This window comes from Nicotiana tomentosiformis, chromosome 9 (genome assembly GCF_000390325.3).
Source record: "Nicotiana tomentosiformis chromosome 9, ASM39032v3, whole genome shotgun sequence".
Lineage (NCBI taxonomy): Eukaryota > Viridiplantae > Streptophyta > Magnoliopsida > Solanales > Solanaceae > Nicotiana > Nicotiana tomentosiformis.
The window spans coordinates 55,445,629-55,473,231 of NC_090820.1; the positions used below are offsets into that span (position 1 = coordinate 55,445,629).

The 27,603-nt window shown below is 39.0% G+C and overlaps 2 protein-coding genes across 2 annotated transcripts; one reads left to right on the forward strand and one right to left on the reverse strand.

The window, feature by feature from the left end:
- Nucleotides 1-250: 250 nt before the first annotated feature.
- Nucleotides 251-613, forward strand: LOC138898809 (uncharacterized). Its single transcript, XM_070184913.1, has one exon. The coding sequence runs from the start codon at nucleotides 251-253 to the stop codon at nucleotides 611-613; it is 363 nt and encodes a 120-aa protein (XP_070041014.1).
- Nucleotides 614-14,730: 14,117 nt separating this feature from the next.
- Nucleotides 14,731-15,387, reverse strand: LOC138898810 (uncharacterized). The gene has a single exon (XM_070184914.1). It carries the CDS (start codon nucleotides 15,385-15,387, stop codon nucleotides 14,731-14,733), a length of 657 nt encoding a protein of 218 aa, XP_070041015.1.
- Nucleotides 15,388-27,603: the final 12,216 nt, after the last annotated feature.

Consider the following 27,603-nt stretch of genomic DNA (forward strand, 5'->3'; position numbering starts at 1 on the left):
TCCATCTACAGACCGATGAGCAGGCAGAGCGGACTATTCAAATGCATGAGGATATGTTGCGCGCTTGTGCTTCAAAGGTAGTTGGGATGGTCATTTGCTACTCTTAGAATTTGCCTACAATAATAGTTATCATGCTAGCATTCAGATGGCACCGTTCGAGACTTTCTATGGTAGGAGATGTAGATCTCCTATTGGGTGGTTAGAGATTGGGGAAGCATAGTTGATAGGGCCAGACCTCGTGCATCATGCTATGGAGAAAGTGAAAATCATTAAGGAGCGGTTGAAGACTTCTCAGAGTTGTCAGAAGTCATATTTGGATGTTCTTCGTAGGGATTTGGATTTTAAAGAAGATTATTGGGTATTCTTGAAGGTTTCCCCCATGAAGGGTGTAATGCGATCTGGTAAAAAAGGGAAATTGAGTCCGAGGTATATCGGACCATACAAAATGATTCAGATGATTGGTCAGGTGGCGTACAAGCTTGAGCTACTACCTGAGATGTCATTAGTGCACCAGGTATTCCGTGTGTCTATGTTGAAGAAGGTAGTTGGGAATCCGTCGGTTATTGTGCCAGTAGAAACTATTGAGGTTAATGAAGAACTGACCAATAAATAAGTTCCAGTTTCCATTCTTGATAGGCAAGTCCGAACACTAAGAAATAAAGAAATTGTCTCCGTGAAAGCCACCTGGGAGGCCGAGGAAGAAACGAAAAGGAAGTACCCTCATTTGTTTGAATAGCTATGTAATAGTTTCTATGAAATTACTTCCTATGAACTATGTATTACTTGTACAATTTATGCTTAGGATATTTCCTTTCTAGTAATATATTGTTTATGAGGCCACGGTTGGTGTTGTTTCAAATTATGTTGCATCGTTTGATTATGTACATGCTGTTAGGATTGGTTTTTGCGTTTATCTGGCAGGTGGATAGGCCCTGTTACAAGGGAAACTCTGCCAAATGTTTTGGGAATTTGGGGAGTTAGTCAAAAATCGGGACTGCTAGTGTGTAAAGTAGCAACTAGGTCATGTTGAGTACTAATGATGGATTTAGACCCTCATTCAAGGACGAATAATATTATGTGGGGGAGGATGTAAGGCCCCGTAAAATTTCACCTAAAACCCGAGGTTCCGTGGTGGCGAGGTAGGCTAATATGTTTGGTGATGGTAGAAATTCTTCGCGACGAGCAAGCTCGCCGCGGTACGGACTTTTTGGGTCGAACAGTGCGCTAAGGAGTTAAAGGAAAACGTTGGCAGAAAAAGACATTTCTGCAGCCCACAATGCGGCCACAGAATCACTTTGTGGGCCACAGAATGGCCGCAGAGTGAAGTAGGAACTTGAGCAAAATTTTGTGAGCCATTGTGCGGTTTGCCAAGATTCTGAGAGGAGATTCTACGGTCTTCTTAGTGACCACAGAATCGATATGTGGACCGCAGAATGGCCGCATACCCAGGCAGGGCTGCCCAGTTCCTGAGGGACATTTCGCGGCCCCTTTTGCGGACCGCAAAAGCATTATGCCGTCGCATATGGAACCGCAGATTGGGTTCCAGAGCTTCATTTTTCTGCTTTTTATAACCCGACCCTATTCCATTATAGACTCTATAGACTATTTCTTAAGTAAAAACCTAGTATTTTGAGAGTGAGAAAGTGCTCTGGAGTGGGAGAGGGTTCATCAACAATTTGTTCTTTAATTCTTGCTCAAATCTTGGGAAATTGACAAGGGAAACTCACTAGGTCTTCATTCTAGTGGTAAGATTCCACACCCTAACTCTCAATTTCGAAATTCAACTAAAAATAGGTAATTAGTAAGGAAATTCTTGGGTGTGGAAGTTGTTCATTTTGCATGCATGTGTTATTAAGGGGTGTAGGAAGATTGTTGAGCTAAAAATTATAGATAATGGGTTGTGGGAAGATGGAATCCACCATAGGAGGACCTTAAAACCTTAATGCACACCTAGTGTATGATAAAATGCTCAAAGGAAAAATGAGCTGGAACCATAATCATCCTCCTAATTTTTGGTTCAATTTGTTATATTTCTGAAATAGATCGAAGTTGCTAAGATTTTCGATACATTTTAGAGTTTAAGGAAGCTCAAGTGAGGTATGTTGGCTATACTCTTTCCTTAGAATTGAACCCCACAATGTCATTGTATGTCCCAAGTTACACATTATGAATCGATTATTTCGAATAAACTTTGCGTCAAAAGACTTTTGTGTTCAATATGTATTCCAAATGATCTTGTTAAGTTGTACTACTATTTGGTAATGTGTTCAAAGTATTGGTTGCTTAGTTAAAAGCTATGACTTCAAGTTGCATTTCAAATGATAGCTAATGCCAAATGTGTAAGAAATCTTAATGCACTTAAGACTGTTGTTTGCTCATATGTATGCTTATTGTCTTGAACATAAATGCCTTGTTGTTGAAAATCTATGATGATGGTTGTGAGTGAAAACGTGAGCATGAAATATAATATATGAAATAAGGCCAACACGCCACACAAAAAGGGGATATTACAATTATGACCACTAGTGCCAATGAAATAAAAATATGTGTAAGAGGTATGGAATGGGATGATTGATAGAAAAGGATAATGTCTCGGATGAGGCGGCCTAGCCGATCGGGTCGTGATCGGACGTCATGCCGCACACATGGTGGTGATTGTTTTGGAAATTGAAAGTGAAATGGTGATTGTGGTTGATGTCTCGTATAAGACAACCTAGCTAATCAGGTCGTGATCGGATGCCATACCCCACACATGGTGGTGACTGTGTCGGAAATTGTAATCGAAACTGTAAACGGTGGCATATCGATACTAAAGATCTCCCAACTTAAAATATGGAAATCACTTGAAAACTTGTCTTGTTCCTAACTTGATGTTTTGGGTATTGTTTGATACTCCCATTGATTTTATGATTGTTCATTCTTGCTTTATCATTCGTTCTATTGAGAGGGCGCTTAGTCATTCATACTAGTACTATTCGGCATGTACTATCGTCCCTTTTACCGGGGGCACAACATCTTTAATGGATGCAGGTGGTTCTACAACAGGCGGCTTGATAGCTGTACACACTCTTCCTAGTTGACTTGGTGAGTCCTACCTCATTCGGGGTTGTATATCTTTTGTCCTTATGTATTATGTTTTGAGGTATAGCCGGGGCCTTATTGCCGGCACTATCATCGTACTCTTTTTTATCTATTAGAAGCTCCGTAGACATTTTGTGGGTGGTATGTCGGTGTTGGGAAAGTCAAACTAGTAATTTGATAATTGCATCACACGTTCCACATCAAACTATGAAAGTGTATGTATTCTAAAACTTATAGATGATGAAACTACTGATAATGAATTGGTGTTATTATTCACATGAATCTCCTCACTGTCTAATTAATGAAATAGATCTTCTCTTTATTCACGAGTGAGTTCGGGTAGAAGGTATTGTGCAGGCTTGCTCGACCGGGTTATCTCGGTTGAGCGCCGGTCTCACTCCCCGCGGTCGGGGCATGACACCCATGATCTAAACCTTCCTAGTCAATGCATTAGCCACCATATTGGACTTCCCGGGATGATAAAATGGTGATATCACAGTCTTTCAATAATTCCAACCACCTCTGTTTCCTCAAGTTCAGATCTTTTTGCAATAAGTGTTGTAGACTCATGTGATCCGTTGACACTTCATATGACACACTGTAGCGATAATGCCTCCAAATCTTCAGTGCCTGAACTATGGCTTCCAACTCGAAATCGTTCACTGGTTAGTTCTTCTCATGGGGCTTAAACTGATGTGAAGCATAAGCAATCACTCTACTCTCCTGCATCAACACACACACCTGATGCCAATCTGTAAAGCATCACAATAGACTGTATAAGAACTCGATGTGAAGGCTAATCCAAAGCTGGAGTTGTAGTCAAGGCAGTCATGAGCCTCTGAAAGCTCTCCTGACACTTGTCAGACCACTTGAATGGGGCACCCTTCTAGGTTAATCTAGTCAAAGGTGCTGCAATGGACGAGCAACCCTCCACGAAAAGGTGATAATATCCAGACAATCCAAGGAAACTCTGCATCTTAGTAGCAGAAGACGGTCTGGGCCAACTCTGAACTACCTCAACCTTCTTCGTATCCACATTAATCCCCACACAGGACACCATGTGGCCCAAGAATGCTACTAAATCAAGCCAAAACTCACACTTGGAGAATTTAGCATATAGCTTCTTCTCCCTCAACGTCTGGAGCACGATCCTCAAATTATGGTCCTTCTGGCTACGAGAATATACTAATATATCATCAATGAATATGATGATGGAGGATTCAAGATACGTATGGAACACGTTGTTCATCAAGTGCATAGAGGTTGTTGTGGCGTTGGCAAGCCCAAAAGACATCACCAGAAACTCATAATGACCATAGAGGGTCCTGGAAGCCGTCTTTGGAATATCTAAAGCCCGATCTTTAGTTGATGGTACCCCGATCTCATGTCAATCTTCGAGAATAACATAGCACCTTAAAGCTGATGAAACAAATTATAAATACGTGGTAGTGGGCACTTATTCTTGACTGTACCCTTGTTCAACTGCCTGTAGTCAATACACATCCTCATCGAACCGACCTTCTTCCTCAAAAATAGAACTTGAGCACCCTAAGGTGAAACACTCAGCCTAATGAAACCCTTTTCAAGCAACTCCCAAAGTTGTTCCTTTAATTCCTTCAACTCCATTGGTGACATACGATATGGTGGAATAGAGATGTGCTGAGTGCCCGACACCAAGTCAATATCAAAATCAATAGCCATATCGAGTGGCATGCCTGGTAGGTCTACTAGGAATACATCTAGAAAATCTCTCACTATCGGAACTGACTCAACGATAGGAGTATCTGCACTGACATCCCTTACAAAGGCTAATTATGCCAAGCACCCCTTCATAATCATCCGTTGTTCCTTCAAAATAGACACCACCTTACTAGGAACATGATCCAACTTACCTCTCCACCCAAACAACGACAAACCCGACATAGCCGATATCACGATATTAGCGTGACAATCCAGGATAGTGTAATCTGATGACAACCAGTCCATGCCCAAAATCACATAAAAGTCTACCATATTGAGTAACAGAAGGTCTACTCTAGTCTCATAACCCCCAATAGTGACCAAACACGACCGATAGACACAGTCTATCACAATAGATTCCCATACATGTGTAGACACATAAATAAGAGTACCCAAACAACCATGAGACACATCCAAATATGAAGCAAAATAGGATGACACATATGAATAAGTGGAACCTGGATCAAACAAAACTGATGCATCTCTATGACAGACCGGAACAATACTTGTGATGATAACATCTGATACAACTTCCTTAGTCCTACCATGAAAAGTGTAACAACGGGCATGGCCTACCCCTATAGGATTACCTCTACCCGTATGTCCTCTGCCCTAGCTGGTTGTGCAGGTGGAGTAGCAACTAGAGAAGAAACCATAGCCTGAGAAGCATGTAGAGGTCCACGCTTCCAAAGTCTGGGACAGTCTCTCATAATGTGCCTAGTATCACCACACTCAAAACAACCTCTATGTGGGCATGGCTGTTGGTACTGAGTCTGACCCGGTCGGCTAGAATAACCGCTATGGGAACCTCGTGCAAGAGTAGCAGTAAAAGATGGTTGTCACATATGAGTACCCTGAGGTCCCTAACTAGCTGGAGCACCGCGAGTAACCTGAAGTGCAGACTGAACTGGTCGACTGATAAAACCTCTGCCATGACGGATCTTGCTCCCAGAGTACGAGCCCCCGAATCCTCCAGAACCACAAGCCTCTTAGCCACCCTATCCCCATCCCAAATCTGAGACCATAGCTGAGCCCCTCAATAAATTTGTGGACTCTGTCTCTGACTATAGAAACCAAAGCAGGTACATGACGAGATAGCTCACTAAACCTCATGGCATACTCGGACACGGTCATAGTCCCCTAACCCAACGGCTCGAACTCTATGCGCAACGCATCCCTAAGGGTCTGTGGAACAAATTCCCTCAGAAATATATCAGAAAATTGAGTCCAAGTGAGTGGAGTTGCGCTAGGTGGCCTATTATCCTCATAAGCCTACCACTATCTATACGTCGACTCCGTCAGCTGGAAAGTAATAAGGTCAACCCCGCTCACCTCAACAATGCCCATCGTGCGTGCAATATAGTGACACTGATCTAGAAAACCCTGTGCATCCTCATAAGTTGCACCACTGAAAGTGGTAGGAAAATACTTCTTGAACCTCTCAAGCCTCTTTTGTTCCTCCTCTTATGCCACCGTCCTAACCTTAGGCCGAACCGCAAGCACAGGCTGTACCGACATAACATCTAGAGCCTAATTAACATGGGCCCGCTATTGACGACCGATTTTGACCCTCCCCTTTTAAATTAATTTTTACACAAATCAGTCCATAATAAATGTAGTGAAATATTTTTGAACTTAATAATACTCATTTTCTCAAAATATAAATAATATATTAAGTTTAATAATATTAATTTTATGTTCAACAATAATCTAGTCTTATATATTTATAATTATATTATCTCTACTGCTTTAACCAAATATAACATTCATAATTTTATAAGCAAGTATTACAATTATTTTAATTTAAACTTAAATTTATAATCATATTACCTCTATTACTTTAATTAACCAAACAATTAGTTTTCATAATTTAATAGACAATTATTATAGTTTAATCATTTAAATCTAACTAATTATATTAATTATTAATACATTTGATAATTATATTATATTACATTTTATTAGAATTAATTTAATTATAGAAGGGGTTAAAACTTGAAATAGGTTACAATTGCAATTGCTTAGTATTAGTTCAATGTGGCTATAATTTAAATCCCTATCTAGCTCAATTTGGCCCAAGCACAGCCCAATATCTCGTGACTCAGTCTGGAAACCCCCACCCCCATCCTATTTGGCAATCTGTGCCACTCCTTTTCAATGAATCGATCCATGCCACATCACCTCTCTGCAAACACTCACACAACTAACATAAATAATTTGGGCTCTTGATTAAGGCCATCAACGGTCCACAACTAATCCCATCTTTTCCTTTATTTTTAAATCCTTCAGTGCTTCATCACAAATTCGCGCAAGGTCACTCAAATCAACCAAAAAACATCCCTACTATCTCATCCAATCTAGGATCCTGCCGGTTAGCCATTTTCCTCACCACGATTTTGTCACGACCCAAAATCTAACTAGTCGTGATAGCACCTAACCCAACCCGTTAGGTAAGCCAATTACAAACTGTCCAATTCCAATAATAATTATTAAAGAAATCTTAGTAAATAAAGGTCTTAATTTTATACAATCCCCAAGAACTGGTAGTACAAATCATGAGCTTCTAAGAAAAGAGTATACAAAGCGGAAATGAAATAAATACATAGTATGTTTGAATAGTACATATATATAGCTTTTATAAATCTAAGGCTACCATGAACAAGAGGCAGCTACAATAGAAACGCAGGTACATCTTCGAATCTCGCAACCATCGAGCACAGCAACAACAGTAGCCAACATCGGCACGCAATGTGCAGAAGTATAGCATCAGTACAACCGACCACATGTACTGAGTAAGTAACAAACCTAGCCTTAGGTTGAAAGTAGTGACGAGCTTCTACCAAGGTCGGGTCCAAAACCACTAGTCCACAACAGTTCATAACAACATAAAGCAAATAATTGTAGAAGTAATTCAGAGATAAAATGCTCGATCAAATCATGATTTCAAAAATAATAGTTCTTCATTTCAAGTACATCAGTGAAAACCCAAATCGTTTGCCGAAGTTGCCAAAAATATGAATAAGTTTGAAAATAATAATTTCTCCCAAAAATCTTTTCAATAATAAATAAGATGTTTCATTTTCTTTCCAGACAACCCATGTAAAACAAATGCATTACTATGCCCACCTGTCAAAATGTGTGAGAAAGCATGAATGATGTGACGTTGTACAGCATGAGAAAAATACATCTCTATGTCTGTATGTCATGTGTGCATGCCAATGCGATGCAACTCAATGATAAAATCATAAACAACCCCTCGGGCAGACCTCACAATCACTCGTATACAACCCCTTGGGTTTACATCACAATCACTCGTAAACAGCCCCTCGGGCATACCTCACAATCACTCATGCCTCCCAATCACTCATCACTCGGCACTCGGCACCCGACACTCGTGCTCAGTAGGTACCTGCGCTCACTGGGGGTGTGTACAGACTCTGGAGGGGCTCCTACAACCCAAGCACTATAATCTGCACGGACAACTCACGTGCTGCACAGACAACTCACGTGCTATAATATCATATCAGAATCCACACGGACAACTCACGTGCCATAATAAGCCAATAAGGACTCCTCCAGGCGGGCAGCCCCGATCCATATAATAGTAATAATATATATAAAGCCAACATGGCCTGCTGCGGCGTGCAGCTCGATCCCAAAATATCCGCACAAGCCCTCGGCCTCCCTCAGTCATTAATCTCTCCAGCCTCTCTCTCATGAGCTCACAATGTCATGAGAATAGCCCAAAAAATGATGAGATGATGCATTAATAAATAACAACAGAGACTGAGATGATTTTTCAATTTAAACAAATAATTCACAGCAATATGACCTCTATGAGTCCCAATAATACTGGCACATAACCTCAACATGATTTTTAATATGCTTTTCAGCTAAAATTTCTTTAACTCATAAAACCGCATGGAAAATGCCAAGATCATTTAACTATACAATTTCACAGAAATAATTATGTCACAATTTCTATAGTGCACGCACACACGCCCGTCACCTAGCATGTGAGTCACCTCCCAACAATTCATTAAATGCATATATTCAGGGTTCATACCCTCAGCTCCAAGATTAGAAGAGTTACTTACCTCAAACCGTGAAATTCTTATTCCTCTAAGCCTTTGCCTCGTGCATTGGCCTCCAAGCGCCTCGAATCTTGTCACAATTAACTCGTTTCAGTGTATAAAATTCATTGGAATTAATTCCATAAGAAAATGCTAATTTTCCATAAAAATCCGAAATTTAGCTCAAAAATCGCCCGTGGGGCCCACGTCTCGGAATACGACAAAAGTTATAAAATCCAACAAACCATTCAATTAGGAGTTCAACCATACTAATTTCACCCAAATCCGACTTTGAATTGACATTCAAATCCCAAAAATTCATTTTATGAAGTTTCTACAATTTTCCCCAAATTTCCACCTCAAAGTACTAATCAGATTATGAAATCATTGATATATGCATATATATTAACCAAATTCGAGTTAGAATCACTTATCCCGATGAATTTCTTGAAAAACCCACGAAACATCACCACAAACTGAGCCCCCTATGTCCAAAATGTGAAATAATACCCTAAACCCCGTTTATATAGTGCACCTCTGATCTCCTACTTCGCGGTCCGCGAAATTTTGAGTGCGGCCGCAACTCTTAGGTCCAGTGGTCGCGAAAAACTAGTGAGGCCGCACTTTTTGGTTGCTGCACTGCCAGGCTTTAGTATTTTGGCCATAACTTTCTCTACATATGTCCAAATGATAACTTCTTTACCTTTCTGGAAACTAAACACGAAGGGCTACAACTTTCATTTTTCAATCATCTCAAATTTTCTTGTAGATCAAAAGATATAGGCTTTCGAAGTCGGACCAGCGGATCTGTATAACTTTCCCCGGAGTTCGGCCATGGCAGAATTATGCGGTCCGCAAAATTCCAAGCGCGGCCGCGAAATTCTGCTGATGTCCGCGAAATGTAAAGCACCAAAACCATACCTGAGTTCTGGAAATGCCTAGACTCGCTCCAAACTCACCACGAAACATACCCGAGGCCCCCGGGATCTCAACCAAACATATCAACCAATCCTAAAATACCATACGAACTTAGTCGAACCTTTGAATCACTCAAAACAACATCAAAACACCAAATTACTCTCGGATTCAAGCCTAAGAACTTCTAAACTTACGAATTCCACAACCGATGCCAAAACCTATCAAACCACATTCGAATGACCTCAAATTTTGCACACACATCACAAATGACACTACGAACCTACTCCAACTTCTAGAATTCCATTCCGACCCTGATATCAAATTTTCCACCATCGATCGAAATCGCCAAATTTTAAACTTTTGCCAATTCAAGCCTAATTCCACTACGGACCTCCAAATCACATTCTGAACGGGCTCCTAAGTCCAAAATCACCTAACAAAGCTAATGGAACCATCGGAATTCCAATCCGAGGTCAAATGCTAAAAATTCAAAGTTGATCAACTCTTCCAATTTAAAGCTTCAACAATGAAATTCTTTCTTCCAATTCGATTTCGAAATACCTGAAAAGCAAAACCGACGATTCACACAAGTCAAAGTACATCATATGGAGCTACTCATGCCCTAAAACAACTAAGGGAATGTCACTCCCCTAAACCAAGGAGCGCGACCGACGCTCAACCGAGTGAACCCGACTGAGCAAGCCTATTAGATTTAATTCTACCCAAATACATTCGTGAATAAAGAGGAGATGTATTCCGTTAATCAAATACTGAAGAAATTTCATTAATCGCTTCCATTTAATTCCCATTAAAGAGTTTATAGATTTAATGAAAAACATGTTGCCAAATACCAACAGTTCTAATCCAATTCCCAACATCAAATACCACCCACAACCTGTCTACGGAGCCTCTAAGTACAACGAAAGAGTAATATGGAAATGCGGGCAACAAGGCCCCGGCTATACCTCAACCACAAAGTACATGAGAAACAAAAGATACATGACCACGAAATGAAGTGGGGCTCACCAAATCGGCTGAAGGAGTGTACTGCTATCACTGATCAATGCCACCTGCTGTAGAACCACCTGCATCCATTAAAGATGCAGCGCCCCTGGCAAAAGGGACGTTAGTACTGTCGAATAGCACTAGTATGTATAGCTAGAAATCCTTTTTCAAAATACAATGCCCATATGATCTATACGTGGAACACATAATATAATGTAATTGAAACAACCTGTACAAACAAGGACAACAAAAGGGGCACCCATTGTCTGCATTAATAATGTGTCTCATTAGACCGTCCTTAGTGTTCACATATCATATTATACACTTATGAATTTCATAGACCGTCCATAGTGTTTATTCATACCGTACATATATACCTCTTATACACAATGCACCTATGCAGTTCATAGACTGTCCACAGGATATCGTATCACAATGGATTTCATAACACAATGTACCTATGCGTGCATAGACCGTCCACAAGATTTCATATCGCAATGTACCTATGTGTTCATAGACCGTCCATAGAATTTCATAACACAATGTACCTATGCGTTTCATAGACCGTCCACAGAATTTCACAACACAATGTACTTCATAACACTATGTACCTATGTGTTTCATAGACCATCCATAGGATTGCATAACACAATATACCTATGCATTTCATAGACCGTCCATAGGGTTTCATAATACAATATACCTATGCGTTTCATAGACCGTCCATAGGGTTTCATAACACAATATACCTATGTGTTTCATAGACCATCCATAGGGTTTCATAACGCAATATACCTATGCGTTTCATAGACCGTCCATAGGGTTTCATAACACAATATACCTATGCATTTCATAGACCGTCCATAGGGTTTCATAACACATTGGAAACAAAAGTACAAATACGTACATCTCATGACCTTTCACACCACATATCACCTAATTCGTACTTTCAACCACTTACAATATTATTATTTCATTGGCTCTCTTGGCCATACATATGATTCTTTATTCATGGCGCAATGGCCGTATTTCATATTCCACACTTTCATTTCTTCACTTTCATAGATCATCATCATAACAATCAACAAGTAGAATATTCCAGAAATCACAAATTTAAATTCATTAGTAATGAAGGCTTTAAACACAATCGATTTCTTTGCAATAAATGGAGTAAAATGATTTTCAACCGAAGTACAAGTTAAAATCATACACAATTTCCACTCACAAATATGTAAGAATGCAAAACACATTGAAAATTACTTACAAAGCATAGCATTAGCTAAAACAGCCACATATGGGCATCACTTGAGTTCATACACTTTTAGTCGATTATATTGTCGAAGTCAATTTTGGAATAGTTGAGTCAAAGCTCATTTCATAATCTTTCTCACATTATTTCATTCCATTGGCACCATTTGTCACAAGTATAACATTCACTATTGGCACGTTGGCCACACTTTATATTCCCAATTTACTGATTTCCCTTCCAACCATCTTTATAGGTTATCAACAATAAGACATTCCCAATCAAGACTTTAGGTACACATATGAGCAATTAAGAGTCTTAAGAATATTGAGATTTCTCACAAAAATTTGGCATACTAGCTTTCATTTGAAATACGATTCAAGCCACCACATTTTAATACGCAACCCATACTTTGAAACTCACGAAAACATTATGGAATTCAATTCCAAGAGAGAATGTTTAGCCAATATACCTCAATTGAGCTATCCTTAAATTACTACAACGTTCCGAAAATTCTAGCAATCCCAATCTATTTGAGACATAATAAAATTGAACCATAATTAGGAAGATATTCATGGTCTCAGCTCATTTGAGCATTTTATTAAACACTAAGCGTGGATTAAGTTTCAAGGTCCTTTTATGGAGGATTCCATCATCCCACAACCCAGTCTTTACCATTTTTAGCTCAACAATCTTTCTACACCCTTTGATAACACATGCATGTAAAATAAACCACCCCCTTGCCCAGAAATTATCTTGCTTATTAACCATTTCTAGACGAAATTCGAAATTGAGGGTTAGGGTGTAGAATCTTACCTCTAGGATGAAGACATAAAGAGTTTCCCTCCTTAATCTTCCAAAACTTGAGAAAGAATTGAAGAATCAATTATTGAGGAACACCTTCTCACTCTAGGGCACTCTCTCTCACTCTAAAATATCAGATTATACTTCAAAAATGACCCAACGAGTGTATTTAACGAAATAGGGTCGGGTTTTAAAAAATATAAAAATGAAGCTCCGGAACAGGTTCTACGGTCGCATATGTGACCACATAATGGTTATGCGGACCGCATATCGGTCGCATAATTGGTGTCAAAAATGACCAAAATTCTGCCTGAGTCTGTGGTCACTATACGGTCCGCATAATTGTTCTGCGGTCGCATAGTACACTGCATAACAGTTATGCGGTCGCATAGTCGACCACATAATTACATCCAACTGACCCAATTAACTGCCTTACTCTGCGGCCATTATACGGTCCGCAGAGTGATTCTGCGATCGTATAATGGACCGCAGAAATGCACTTTTTCGCCAAAACTTTTCCTTTACTTTCCCGTGCATTGTTCAACCCAAGTTAAACCAGTGTTTTCATCTTTAACACCACATATACCACCCCACACTTCTTCTTTGAGCACAATCATCTTAAAAGCCACCAAAGATGTATTACCAATCAACAAAATACACTATTAACAATGTTCTTCTATTTTGTTTTTCACAAGTGGCCTTTTCCAACAAAATATACCTTTCTCCTTATTTCCCTAATTCCACTCAAAGGCTCCATCAACTACCCCACACTTTACCCTTTGTAAATTCATAGTATTTCCAGTGCTTACGAGAGGTAACGGGTTCAAAAGGATGGTCAATTCAAACAAGGGATAGGGCTTGTAATGTGGTTGCTAAGGAAATAGGATTACAGGCTCAACGGGGTTAACTATGGTACATAGCAAATAGGTGGGTGGAGTATATATATATATGGTTCAACAAAGAAGTGCCTATATCACTTCCAGACTAAACAAGACGACCATTTCACTTTGCAGACACACAGGGCAAGTTTTAGGTGTTAAATGCCGTGCACAGAATATAACAAGCCTCACACACACATGGCACATGTCTCATTCCATATTAGATCATCAAACACTCAGATCAGGGTACTTCAGCCAAATTAAGAACATAGATTTTAAGTCCTTCTTACAAGAGTCAACAAATGAGCCTAAGAGTCACACAAAAGTAACCGCTATATTCAAGGCATTACGAAATCAAACAAGGCTTCCTATTTTAATTCTGCCCATACCCCATAAGTTCCTAACTAAAAATAAAAATCTAACTACACCCGGTTCAAACAAAACCCTTGGAAAAGAACTGTGGTTTAAAGAAAAATCAAGGGGGAATTGATACACTACTACAAAAGAAATTTTTTTTGGTTTTTTGTTTTCTTTCGACTTTAGTCTCTCAAGAAACCCGTCGAATTATATCCATCGTTGGGCCAAGTTGAAATTGATTTATACAAATAAACTACGAAACTATCTACATACAACAAAGTATCCCCCACCCCACACTTAAAAAGATGGCATGTCCCCAACTCAAAGCAAACACTGATGCCTTCACCTCCTTTCTTGTAGGATTTCTACAAAGTTCTAAATTCTGCTCACTAGATACCATTGTAGGTACATTATTTAGGAATTCATAGCTTGTTGGATCATCTTCTTGTGTGAACTGCTTTTGGAAAGATTCAATTGCAGCATCAGCTATCAAATCGTGTGCATCAATCCATGCACTATCATTATTCTGAATTCTCTTCTGTTGGAGTTTCTTCCTTTTACCATTGACATGGTTGTGGAAAAATCTGGTATTTCTACCCCCTTCTACAAACCATGTCATTCCTACTTTTTATTTCCAATACAGCTCCTTAATGCTCAAGTACTTCTTCAATTCAGCTTGAGCTTGTTGTAGTATTATTCTATTCTCCATTGTTGGCTCTTCTTTAAATAACATTTCCTTCATTCTAACCATATCTTCTATAATAGCTAGTTGTTTGAAAATATCCCCATAGGTGAGCTTGCTCCATTTAGAAAGAACAATGTTAACCCTCTTTAGTTTCTGCTTGAACATCAAGAAAGGATCTCCAGTGAAGTTAGCCATACAATTTTGTCTAATCACCTCCATAAAATATTCATGTTTGGTCCAGAAGTTCAAGAACTTGAATGGTTTTACAAATTGTAAGTCTTGATCACCATAGGCCATCAAAAGTGGAGCATGATCTGATCCTATTCTAATGAGATACTCCACTTCTATATTTGGAAACATGGTCTGGAAAGGCAAATTCACCAAAATTCTGTCCAAACGTTTGAATATACATTCTGCATTAGGCCTCCCATTCCACCAAGTAATGGGTCTTCCTTTGTATCCAAGATCAAAGAGTTCACATGAGTTAACACAAAAGGTAAAATCTTCATACTCTGTGGGGTACACTGCCAGTCCTTCTATCTTCTCCTCTTCACTAAGAATCACATTAAAATTCCCTCCAACCACCCAAGGTAACTCCATATCACTAGCAAGGTAGTATAGAATATCCCACAATTCTAATCTTTCTAGTTATGAGCACTTTGCATATACGAAGGTCATCATAATATACTTACAATATCTTGATGGTACACTTTGATGGTTAACTGTTGCTCAGTATCAATCAATAGATCCCATTCTACTACAACATCAAAGAATAACCATATCTTTCCATTAACATTTGATATTGCAACTTCCATACCTAGCCTCCTTCTGTAGTTCTGAATAAACCTCTACATTTGAAATGTCTCCATAAGTGCTATAATGAAAAAACCATGCTCCCTTTGAATGTTGATACCTCTATGAAAGGCATGTTGTGTCTTAACAGATCTTATGTTCCATATTAATATTTTAATCTTCATCTTGTTGTTGAGGCTGCCATATTGAGCAATATTCTTGTAGGTGGCAGTGGCTCCTTAGCTTGTGTTTGCTTCTTTCCTTTCTTTCCACTTCTAGCTAAAATCCTAGGTGACAAATCTCCTTCCCTTGCTATAACTTTAAAATTTCAAATAGTAGACTCATCATGACCACCTTATTTGAAGATTTCAATGGTACATTGATCTGAATTTGCATTGGAGAACCAGTACCTGAAGCACATGCCATGGGCATAGTTTCAATTGCACCTGATTCCCTGGGTACTATAGCCTGCTCCAGCTTCTCATTCCCCATAGATAAATCCTTCAAGACCTCAGAACTATTTCCCTGAATAACTAAAGACTCTTGTATAGCTCTGAATTGAAGCTCATAGACAGAGCCCAAGCTAGGGTTCACTGTGGCAGGATTCCCAGGAATTACTGTTCCATTGGAATCACAGTCTTACCCCCAGCTGTGTGAAGCTCTCACCCAACTGTGTTCTCCAAAACATCCACATTAACAGCCCTAGCTTGATTATTCCTTGAAATCTCTACCGAAACACTATCACCATTAATCAAAAACCCCTCTACACTTCTATTATTTATTGTTTCATTGGATTGCTTCTTAGATGATGTTGCAGTAGATGATCCTCCTTGATTTCTGACTTTTTTTGTTGCTCCTCTATCACCCCCAGCTGGTATAATTGATTGCTACAAACTAGAGTTCAATTTATCATCAACCCTAGGTTTTTTATTCCTAGTGTTTACTGTAGCATCTATTTCAATCAAGTCTCCTGTTTGCTCTTATCTGTCGTCTTCTTTTTCTTTACTTTCTATATTCATTGTTGTGTGTGTTTGAGCTTCCATATTATCAACTTCATCACTCCATAATGATTTCCCAGAATTAACATTAATATTCTCCTCCTTTTGCCCAGAATCCTCATACGTTTGAGAAGAGATATTATCAATGGATTTACAGTTCCTTATTGGTACTATCCTGCCATAGTGAACATATGTTAACTCGTCTGGCTTCTTCATCTCCTTTCTTTAAAGAGATATTATCAACATTATGAACCATACTTTCCTTAGGAATGTTATTTGTATTTTTTGGCTTCTCCAACTCCTTACCATACTTACCAATACTAATCCCAGTATGCTTAGGATTAGAGATGGAGCCATCACCTTTCTTCAACTTCTCCTTTTAATGTATTTTCTTAGATCCATTGGCCAGTTGTTGCTCCATCTTGTCATCTCCTTTGCCATCAGTGATCCTCAAAGTTACCTGAGCAATTTCTTCCACTTCTAACGCATCAAATTTGTTTTTTGTAGCTACTGCCTCAACTTTGTTCTTCCCCTTCCCATTGTCGGCTTCCTTCTTATTTGTATTTTCAATGATGTGGCCTCTATTATCTCGTTGATACTTGCTCCTTATAGCTTGCATCCACTCTTGTTTAGCATGATTTACAAGTGGTTTGCCCAGAACTTTGCCACTTGCAAGAACCTTTGTAGAGGCAGCTGCAATACCAATCATATCCTTACCATTATAATGATCAACATCATTCTCTTCAACCTCTTGTGTAGTTCTGGGTGAATCACCCAGCACTCAACTTCATTATGCCCTTGCTTCTTACAATTCTTGCAATACTTTGGCATATAATCATATTTAATTTTAATCCACTTAGACTCCTCCAGCCCAGATTCATCTTCCTCTTCTACTATCTTAATTCGGTGAGGGAATTTTACAAGTAAATTCACCTCTACTTTCACTTTTGCACAACTAGGTCATGTTCCATTTTTAGTTGCCAAGTCTACATGAAGTGGATTACTTACTGCCTTTTTCAAAGAAAACACAAACTCCTTACCAAAGAAATTTGGAGGTAGCTCAGGAAAGCTTATCCACACTATTGCAATAGGTGTTTCTTCATCAGGGGTCCACCAAGGGTTCCACTTCGTGCATCACATCTGCCACATCTCACTTTGGACTTTCAAATAGAAAGCAAGTTTTGATAGCAAGTGTACATAATCTTCAAGCAATGACAGTCTAATTAACACATGATTGTCCTCAATGAGACCTACTGAACACGCTCATTTCAATTCACACTGGATTGGAATTGCCTTACATAGCTCTTGAATCACTGGCTTACCGTATGGAAATTTTCCAAGGACTGCCAATGTTTAATTTTGTTGAACGATGGATTGCCTCACATCTGCCTTCTTCCATCTAATCACAGGCTCATCATGGAGATATTCAACTGTTTTGATGGGAACGACGGGTTGAGTTTGCATGGGAGTATTTAAGGTTTTTGGTTGTAATAAATTCACATAGTTTTGGATTGGATTTGTAGTTGTATTAGATGCAGTAGTTTGTGGGGGAGGTATAGACGAATGACCAGCCCCATCCGGCGGCTAGCCAGTGGCCGGAGAGGCCATAGAAGTAGGATTTTGGCGTCAAGTTCAGGGTTTTTTCATGAGAGAGAAGAGAGTGTTAACTGAGCACTCGGCCGGGTCGTTACACCTTGAGTGTTGATGAGATTTTCTTAACCTTTTTTCTCATTTTTTCAAATCCTTAATTTGTATTGAATATCTAAGTGTGTAGTATTTATTATATTACTTGAATCTTGTTTATGAGAATATTCATTATTAAAGTTTGGATTAATTCTCTTGTTGTACCTATGTATTGAACGATTTTAATTAATTATAAAGTGAGTTATTTTTCTTTAATTATTATTGCTCTTTAATGTTTCCAAAGGGATTAGCTAACCCTAGGACTCGCCCATTAACTTCGAATTTATCTTGAAAAAGGCAAATCGGAGTTGGGAAAGATTAATTAACAAGAACTTGAGGTGCTAGCCCTCACTTTATAGATTCTATCTAGGGATAGAATTGAACTACTTGTAGCCATATTCGGGTGTACTTTATACTCTTAATTATTTTAAGGATAATTCAGTTATGAAGTCTTGTTAGTCTTGAGAAGAAGCTAATATAGAATTATTATCCGAGGCTAATTAACATAAACTCGCCCATATTTATAAAATCGTAAAATACACTGGATTGTTATTTTAGTGTATTTCTCTTTGTATCCATGCTTGTAGCTATTGATCATTTTACTTGCTTTTTAGGCTAGTGTAAATTCCGCATTTAGTTATAATATTTTCTCAAAACTCCATTTAGTGTTTGGCTTAACATAATAAGCGATTGTCATGACCCAAAACCCACCTAGTCGTGATGACACATAACCCAACCCGTCAGATAAGTCAATTAACAACTATCAAATTTAAATGAGATTTATTAAGAAGAGAAATGAAAATACAATTATTTTATACAAGAATTTCCCAAGTATTGGTAGTACAAATCATGAGCTTCTAAGATTTAGAATTTACAAAGCTATTATGAATTAAATTACACCATCTGTTTGAAATATACATGAACAGATTAAAATTCTAAAGCTACCAAGATCAAAAGGCAGTTATGACCGGAACGCAGGTACATCTTCAAATCCAGCTCCCGCCGTGCACAGCAACATCAGCATCCAACATCTGCACGCAAGGTGCAGAAGTGTAGTATGAGTACAACCGACCCCATGTACTCAATAAGTAATAAACCTAACCTTAGGTTGAAAGTAGTAACGAGATGGAACAAAGGTCGAAGTCCAACACCAATAGCCAACAACAGTTCATAACAACATAATAAAAGTGATAAAAAAAGTAACTCAGAGATATAGTGCTCAGCTCGTTCACAGTTCCGGAAAAATAGGCATGCTTTTCAAGAATGTTAGTGAAAACCCAAATCTTTTACCGAAATTATCAAAATTTGAGTATGTTTCTAAAACTGTGATTTTTCCCAAAACATTCAACAGGTAAATATTTCATTTTCAAATGGCATGAGAAAAGTACATCTCTATGCCTACTTGTGAATGTGTATGTGAAGTAACGAATGACACAATGTCGTACAACATAAGGAAAATGCATCTCTATGCATGTATGTCAAGTGTGCATATCGAATGCAATGCAATTCAGTAATAAAACCATATGCATACTCTCAAACTATCAATTCACTCAGTCCTCCCAGTCACTCAATCCTCACTATCACTCAGTCCTCACAGTCGCTCTGTCCTCCCAATCACTCAATCCTCCCAATTACTCGGTATTCGCACTCGGCACTCGCACTTAGTAGGTACCTGCACTCACTGGGGTATGTATAGACTCCGGAGGTGCTCCTTCAGCCCAAGCGCTATAATAAACCAATCATGGCATGAATTAATAACATATATTGTGGCGTGCAGGCCGTTCCCATCATAAATCAATATCCTCACAACTAGGCCCTCGACCATCGCTCAATCATCAATCTCTCCAGTCTCTTGGGCTCACAATGTCATGAAAATTAGCCCAAAAATAATGATGTGATGTATCAATAAATGGTGACAGAGACTGAGATATGATATGAAAATGAATGCGTATGAATGTGTATGTAATTTCAATGTAAGCAAATAAGTGAAAAGCATAAATGATCTCGGTAGGTCCCAACAGAATAAGCATGTGACCTAGACATGGTTTCTAACATGAATTACAGCTCAAAGCTCTAGTACGTAAAGATTTTATGGTTACGGATAAGATCATATAACTACACAGTACCACAGAAATAACGAAGTCACAATTCACATGGTGCACGCCTACATGCCCGAAACCTAGCATGTGCATCACCTCAACACCAAACATATTACACGTAATTCATGATGTCATACCCTCAGCACCAAGTTTAGAAGTATTACTTACCTTGAACAAGCCAAATCCAATGCCAGACAAGCCAAGCAATGCTCCAAAAATTCCATCCCATGCGTACCGACCTCCGAACGGCTCAAAACTATCCAAAAGCAACTCAAATACATCAATTAATGCCAAAGGAAACAAACCCAATCGATAAGGGTCAAATATTTAATAAAAAGTCCAAAATCAATCCAAAAGTCAAACACCGGGCCCGCACCTCAGAACCTGATAAAAACTCATAAAATCCGATAACCCATTCAATTACGAGTCCAACCATACTAGTTTCACACAAATTCGACTCTGAATCGATGTTCAAAACTCGAAAATTCACTTTATAAAATATTGGACAAAACCCCCCAATTTTCTTTTTAAAACTCACAATCCAAATACCAAACACGAAGATAGATTCGTGAAATATAATCAAAACCGAGTGTAGAACACTTACCCCAATCCTTGTGATGAAAATTGCTTCAAAATTCGCCTCAATCTGAGTCTCACACCTCAAAATATGATAAAAGAACCCAAAACCTCGATATATAGTTTTTGACCAGCAAATTCCGCATTTTTGGACAAGTGGTCGCATTTGTGACCTTCGCTTTTGCGGAAAAAGGCTCGCATTTGCGAAACAACCTTGACCCTACAATGGTCGCTTCTGCGATGCTCAAAACCACATCTGCGGTCGCGTTTCTACGCATATTCCTCCGCATTTGCGGACTCCAGCCCTGCAGTGCATTCTCGCTTCTGCGTGCCTGGGCTCGCTTCTGCAGCCATTGCACCTGCGCAAAACCAGTCGCAGGTGCGGAACACCAGAACCAGGAGCTTAGCAAAAATTCAATATGCGACGAAATGATCCGAACCTCGTCCGAAACTCACCCGAGCCCCTCGGGACCCCGTCCGAATATACCAACAAGTCCCATAACATAACACGGACGTCGAGGCCTCAAATCACACATAACAACAACGAAATGATGAAATGCACCTCAAATCGAACTTAATGCATTCTTAAACTTTCAACTTCCAAAGCTCACGCCGAAACATATCAAATCAACTCGGAATGAACTCAAATTTTGCACGCGAGTCCCAAATAACATAACAAAGCTATTCCAATTTTCGGGACCACAATCAGAATCCGATATCCACAAAGTCAACTCCCGGTTAAACTTATGAACTTTTCAAACCATCAAATTTCTAATTTTCGCCAATTAGCGTCGAATCCTTCTAGAAATATCCAAATGCAAAGTCGGGCATACGGCCAAGTCCAAAATTACCATCCGGACCTAACGGAGCCGTCAAAACTTTATTCCGAGTTCAAATCCACAAAAGTCAAACTTGGTCAACTCTTCCAACTTAAAGCTTAAATCATGAAATTCATTCTTCCAAATCGATTCTGAATAACATGAAAACAAAAACCGGCGATTCACATAAGTCATAATACATCATACAGAGCTACTCGTGCCCTCAAACTATCGAGCGAAGTGCAAATGCTCGAAATGACCGGTCGGGTCGTTATAACGATAATTCTCTTACTTGTCTGACGGCCTACATAATATTTCCTTTAGGATTCGACCCCGACTCATAATTGAATATATTATATTGCATGCGACCCTGTTCGCTTACTCTTTGAGGAGTGAATTTGAATGTTATCATATGTCAAGGAATAAAATATTTAAAAAATACATTAGTTTGATTTTTAATAGATATTTAAATATAGTTACTAAGCAAAATAAAACTACTTCTGACTAAAACAACGCTTTAATCAAGGAAACTAATTACTATAGATTGTTGCACTATGCAAGCAAAAGTTAATCATGAACAGGATAGACAACCTAGATCCACTTTGTCTGCATAGATATGTTTATAGTAATCCTATTAGTGAAATTTGAAGGGTAAAAACAAAGAGATAGTGAAGGATGCTCGGAAGCCAGCACCCGTATGTTTATTTTTTATTTTTTTAAGAGAAGTAAAGAATGTCCAAAGTGTTGAAACACCTAAACAAAAGATCAAGAACTGTATTTTTATTTTATTTTAATTAGACTCTAATTATATTGTGTACAGAGCTAATCACTTGGAAATTGAAATACCATACTAGCTGAGAAATACAAGAGAAAAAAATTGGATTAACTTGTAAATTTAATAAGTTTTATTATTAGTTGAATTTAAATTCCTAAATATTAGATAAAAATTTAAATATTATAATTTAATTAAACTTATTTTTTCTTAAAGAATTAATTTAGTAGAACATAAAGTTTAAGCGCATTCCACGAGATAATGTGAAATGAGGTACTTCAACTCGAACAAGAACTATTAATTTTGTCTTTTAAATCTTATTAGTTGTCTAATTGAGAAGTAAAAGTAGTCTCACTTTGTTCCTTGGAATAGAATTAAAAATTCAAATAAGGAAATACATTGATTAAATAAGAAAATAATTTATATATTCACTCTACACAATTAAAATAAGTTAAGGAGTTATGTAGGGAAAATATTATTTGATTTTTAATTCCTAAATATTAGAAGTTTTTAAATAGTTCAAATAAGGAAAAAATTAATGATCAAAATTTTAGTTAATTTCTAAGTCTAATTATTAGGAAAATAATTTTAATTATAATTTCGTCCAATGTGTAATATATGTTAAAAGGCGAACGACATTTTGCTAAGGATATTATTATTATTAATATAGTAAACATATAAATAGATAATTTTGTCCAAAATCAGTGGGCTATTGGGGTTGGGCCGTTAGGGTGACTGTTTGCATGGGTCCGGCCACCAAGATTTGAGCTACTCCTAAGGGAGAGTCCCATTCAATAACTTAACATAGTAATATTTGAAAAAATGACGTTGTATAGTTACTCTCAAAATAATTATCGAAAAATATATATATTTTTTATATATACATATTTTTGTATGTTATATATAAAAAATATATAAATTTCATACGCTTTTGCGGCTACCGGAGGTAAATAATTTCTAATGCGGGCTACAAGTGATCTTTGCCTCTAATATTTATCAATTGTATACAAAGAAAAAGATTAGGCTACAATCTTCTTCAATTTCTCTCCCTCTCTCTTTCTCATACCTCTTTTGATTGTTACTGTAATTCTTAAAATTTCTCATGCTTCCTTGTCGGGCCCCATGTAAATATGGTGGTTTTCTTTCACCGACGACTTTTTATTTTTCTTCATTTGTTCATCGATGGCCTTGGTCTTTTTTTGCTCAAGTCTTTTCCCACATACTTCCAAGTAGTTACGTTGGACCATTTTGTGATCAATAAATCTGTTTTATGAATTGAAATGAGCATAAGACACTGTTCAAAGTTCAAACTGGAGAATCAATTCGAATTAGGCTGGGAAAGGAAAGGAAAGGAAAGTAAACAAACTACGTGAATTCAACAAAATACAAAAAGAGGGAGAAAGTTGAACCTTATATAAATAAGATGTCGGATGTATGTTGGGTGTATGTATTTGTATGTCAAATGTATTAGTGAGCCTTCAATGACAAACACACGACATATAAAATACATACAAATGACATATAAAATATATACTATAAAATAATTGTATGCAAGTTGTATGTTTTCATCGGATTGTATACTACAAAGATTTTGTATGTAAGTTATATATGAGTTATATAATTTAACCATATTGTATATTGTATGTGGGTGAAATCGAGCTCGTGGTGCATCCTAGCCTCTGACATGGTAAGTCAGGCTCGAGACATGGCAATAAAGGACTGAACATCGACCCCAAGTCCCACCGGGCTAGAAACTGGGGGCAGAACGCTTGTCTTCGAGAATATCGAAGCCATGGTCCGGGAATCGGTCCTAGTTTCGAACGACTTCGAAGAAATATTGTCAGCATAGTCAACAAGAGACCGAAATATCCGTGACCGGCTGGATATTACGGCGGGGATCTCGGCACATATCAATAAGGAACCGGTAATCAGTGAATCAAGAGATCATTTACCTTTTATAGAATTGTACCTAAAGTAGGACTCCCCTAATATATAAAGGGAGTCTGATAATTCATTTGACACATGGTAACACCCATTCCAAGGCAATATATCGTTGTTTTTTCTGCTATTAGTTCTTTTGCTTTCGTTCATCAGTGTTTGTTGTTACGAGCCCGAATCAAGGACAAATATTTCACTAAGCCTTAAATCGTCTTCTGCGTGTGCTTTGAGCTTACTTCATCCTTATTTATTTAATTTTTCTTTATTTACTGCTTTGTGTGAAATAAATCCGCGTATCCTTAAAACTACTTACAAATTTAATTGTTATTCGATTTTGAGGGTAAACAGTTTGGCGCCCACCGTGGGGTTGAGGATAATAGTGGCTATTTGATACAAATTTCTATAACACACACTACTTTACACTTGTTCTTTGGAGTGTCTCTAATTTCAGGTTAAAGCTCGAAATGTCAAACTCCCAGTCAGCACCTCTACGTGTTGACGATGAGTCCGGTCATCACGGCAAAAATAACAACATAGTGCCCAGTGGCGAGGTACCACCCGTTGATCCCATCGAAATTCCGATCGCTGACCTGATTGATGCCAACTCGCATGTGGCCATCAAAGCATATCTGCCTACCGATCCTGAGAATAGCGTCTGTGGTGAAGCCCGATCAGCAGCCCATAATACACAAGACATTGGAGGGGACGGGATCAATTTACGGGTGATCTTCAAAATGTTGCACGCTCAACAGGCGTCGATAGACTAGTTACAGAACCAAAGTCGCGCCGAGCAGAATTGAACCCAAACCATCTTGGGAAGCCGCCCACAGAAATGAACCGATCATGGAGAGACCAAATGAAAATGAATCAAGGACTAACTCCGAGATCATAAAAATGCTCGAGGAATTGAAAAAACGGATAAAATCGGGGGAAAAGAAAATCAAAGCCAATGACAAAAAGGTGAAAACCTACAATTCCAGGGTCGACCAAATCCCAAGAGCACCCCCGATATTGAAGGTCCTGGATTCTAAGAAGTTTGTTCAAAAACCTTTTCCTCCGAGCACAGCGCCGAAGCCGATCCCGAAAAAGTTTCGCATGCCCGAAATTCCTAAGCACAATGCAACAACTGATCCAAATGAGCATTTGACCTACTATACATGCGCCGTCAAATGAAACGACTCGGAAGATGACGAGATCAAATGTGTCCCGCTGAAAATATTCGGGGAAACATTATCCAAGGGAGTTATTATATGGTATCACAAATTACCTCCTAATTCTATTGACTCGTTTGCTATGCTTGCAGATTCTTTCGCAAAAGCACAAGCCGGGGCTATCAAGGTCGAGACAGGAAGTCAGACCTTTTCAAAGTAAAACAAAAGGATAATGAGATGCTCAGAGAGTTCGTGTCCCGATTTCAAATGGAACGGATGGATATGCCTCCGGTCGCTGATGATTGGTCCATTCAGGCCTTCACCCAAGGACTCAACATTCGAAGCTCATTGGCTTCACAGCAGTTGAAACAAAACTTGGTAGAATATTCGGCCGTCACTTGGGCCGAAGTCCATAACCGGTATCAATCAAAATTCAGGGTCGAAGATGATCAGCTTGGGGCCCTTTCCGGGTCTGTGTATCCCGTCAGAGCCTTCCATAACCGGTATCAATCGAAAATCAGGGTCAAAGATGATTAGCTCGAGGCCCATTCTGGGTCCGTCTATCCCGTCAGAACCTTCGACAGAGTCAAGAGAGACATCGATCGTAAATTGAGTTCAAATAGGGATCGGTATCAGCCGTACAATGGAGACCGAAGAAGCAGTGGGTCTGGGCAGAACCCTATGAGAAATGAAAGGATAAATGACCGAGGTCAAAACAACCAAGGACTCATGAGCAAAAACAGCTTCGACAGGCCCGTCGGGTCTAAAGAAGCGCCAAGATTATCAGAGTACAACTTCAATGTCGATGCCGCCGCTATCGTATATGCCATCGGATTCATCAAAGATACCAAATGGCCTCGACCTCTACAGTTTGATCCAGCCCAAAGGGATCCTAACCTGATGTGTAAATATCATGGCACTCATGGCCATAGAACAGATGATAGCCGACAATTAAGAGAGGAGGTGGCCCGACCACTTCAGGAATAGGGATTCTAATAAACAGACCAAGCAGGAGTAACCTCAGCACGTCATTAACATGATCATCGGTGGGGTCGACATTCCACAGGGGCTGATGCTCAAGAGCACCAAAGTATCCATCACAAGGGAAAAACGAACTCGGGATTACGTACCGGACGAAGACACTGAGGGGATCGTGCAGCCCCATAACAATGCACTGGTAATATCGGTACTCATAAATAAATCTCGAGTTAAGAGTGTGTTAATTGATCCAGGTAGCTCAACCAACATCATCAAATTGAGGGTCGTGGAACAACTCGGCCTACAAGATCAGATCGTACATGCGGTCCGAGTCCTGAACGGATTCAACATGGCATATGAGACCACTAAAGGGGAGATAACATTACCGGTGAACGTCATCCGAACCATTCAGAAAGTGATGTTCTATGTAATCGAAGGAGATATGAGATACAACGCTTTGTTCGGGAGGCCATGGATTCACAACATCAGAGCAATACCCTCAACACTGCACCAGGTGCTGAAATTCCCAACACCCGAAGGAATCAAAAAAGTTTACGGGGAATAACCGGCCGCCAAGGAAATTTTTGCGGTCGATGAGGAGATCCTGGTATCCACACTCTCGACATCGAAGGGTCTGAATCTGGTGCCCAAAGACGAGGCCAAATAGTAATTACTGATACCGGCCTCGACAGAATCGGAGAAATAAGAAGTAGATGAGGATGACGACTACAGAGTTCCAAGATCTTTCATAGCCCCCGACGATTTCGATGCTACCAAATAAACGGTCGAGGAACTTGAGCAAGTCATCCTAATCGAACACTTTCCCGATCGAAAGGTATACCTGGGCATGGGGTTAAGCCCCGAGCTCAGGAAAAAACTCATTTAATTTCTTATAGCTAACAAAGATTGTTTCTCTTGGTCCCACCTTGATATGACAGGGATCCTGCCGGAAATAACCACTCACAAGCTAAGCCTGGACCCGAAGTTCCACCCGGTCAAGCAGAAGAGGAG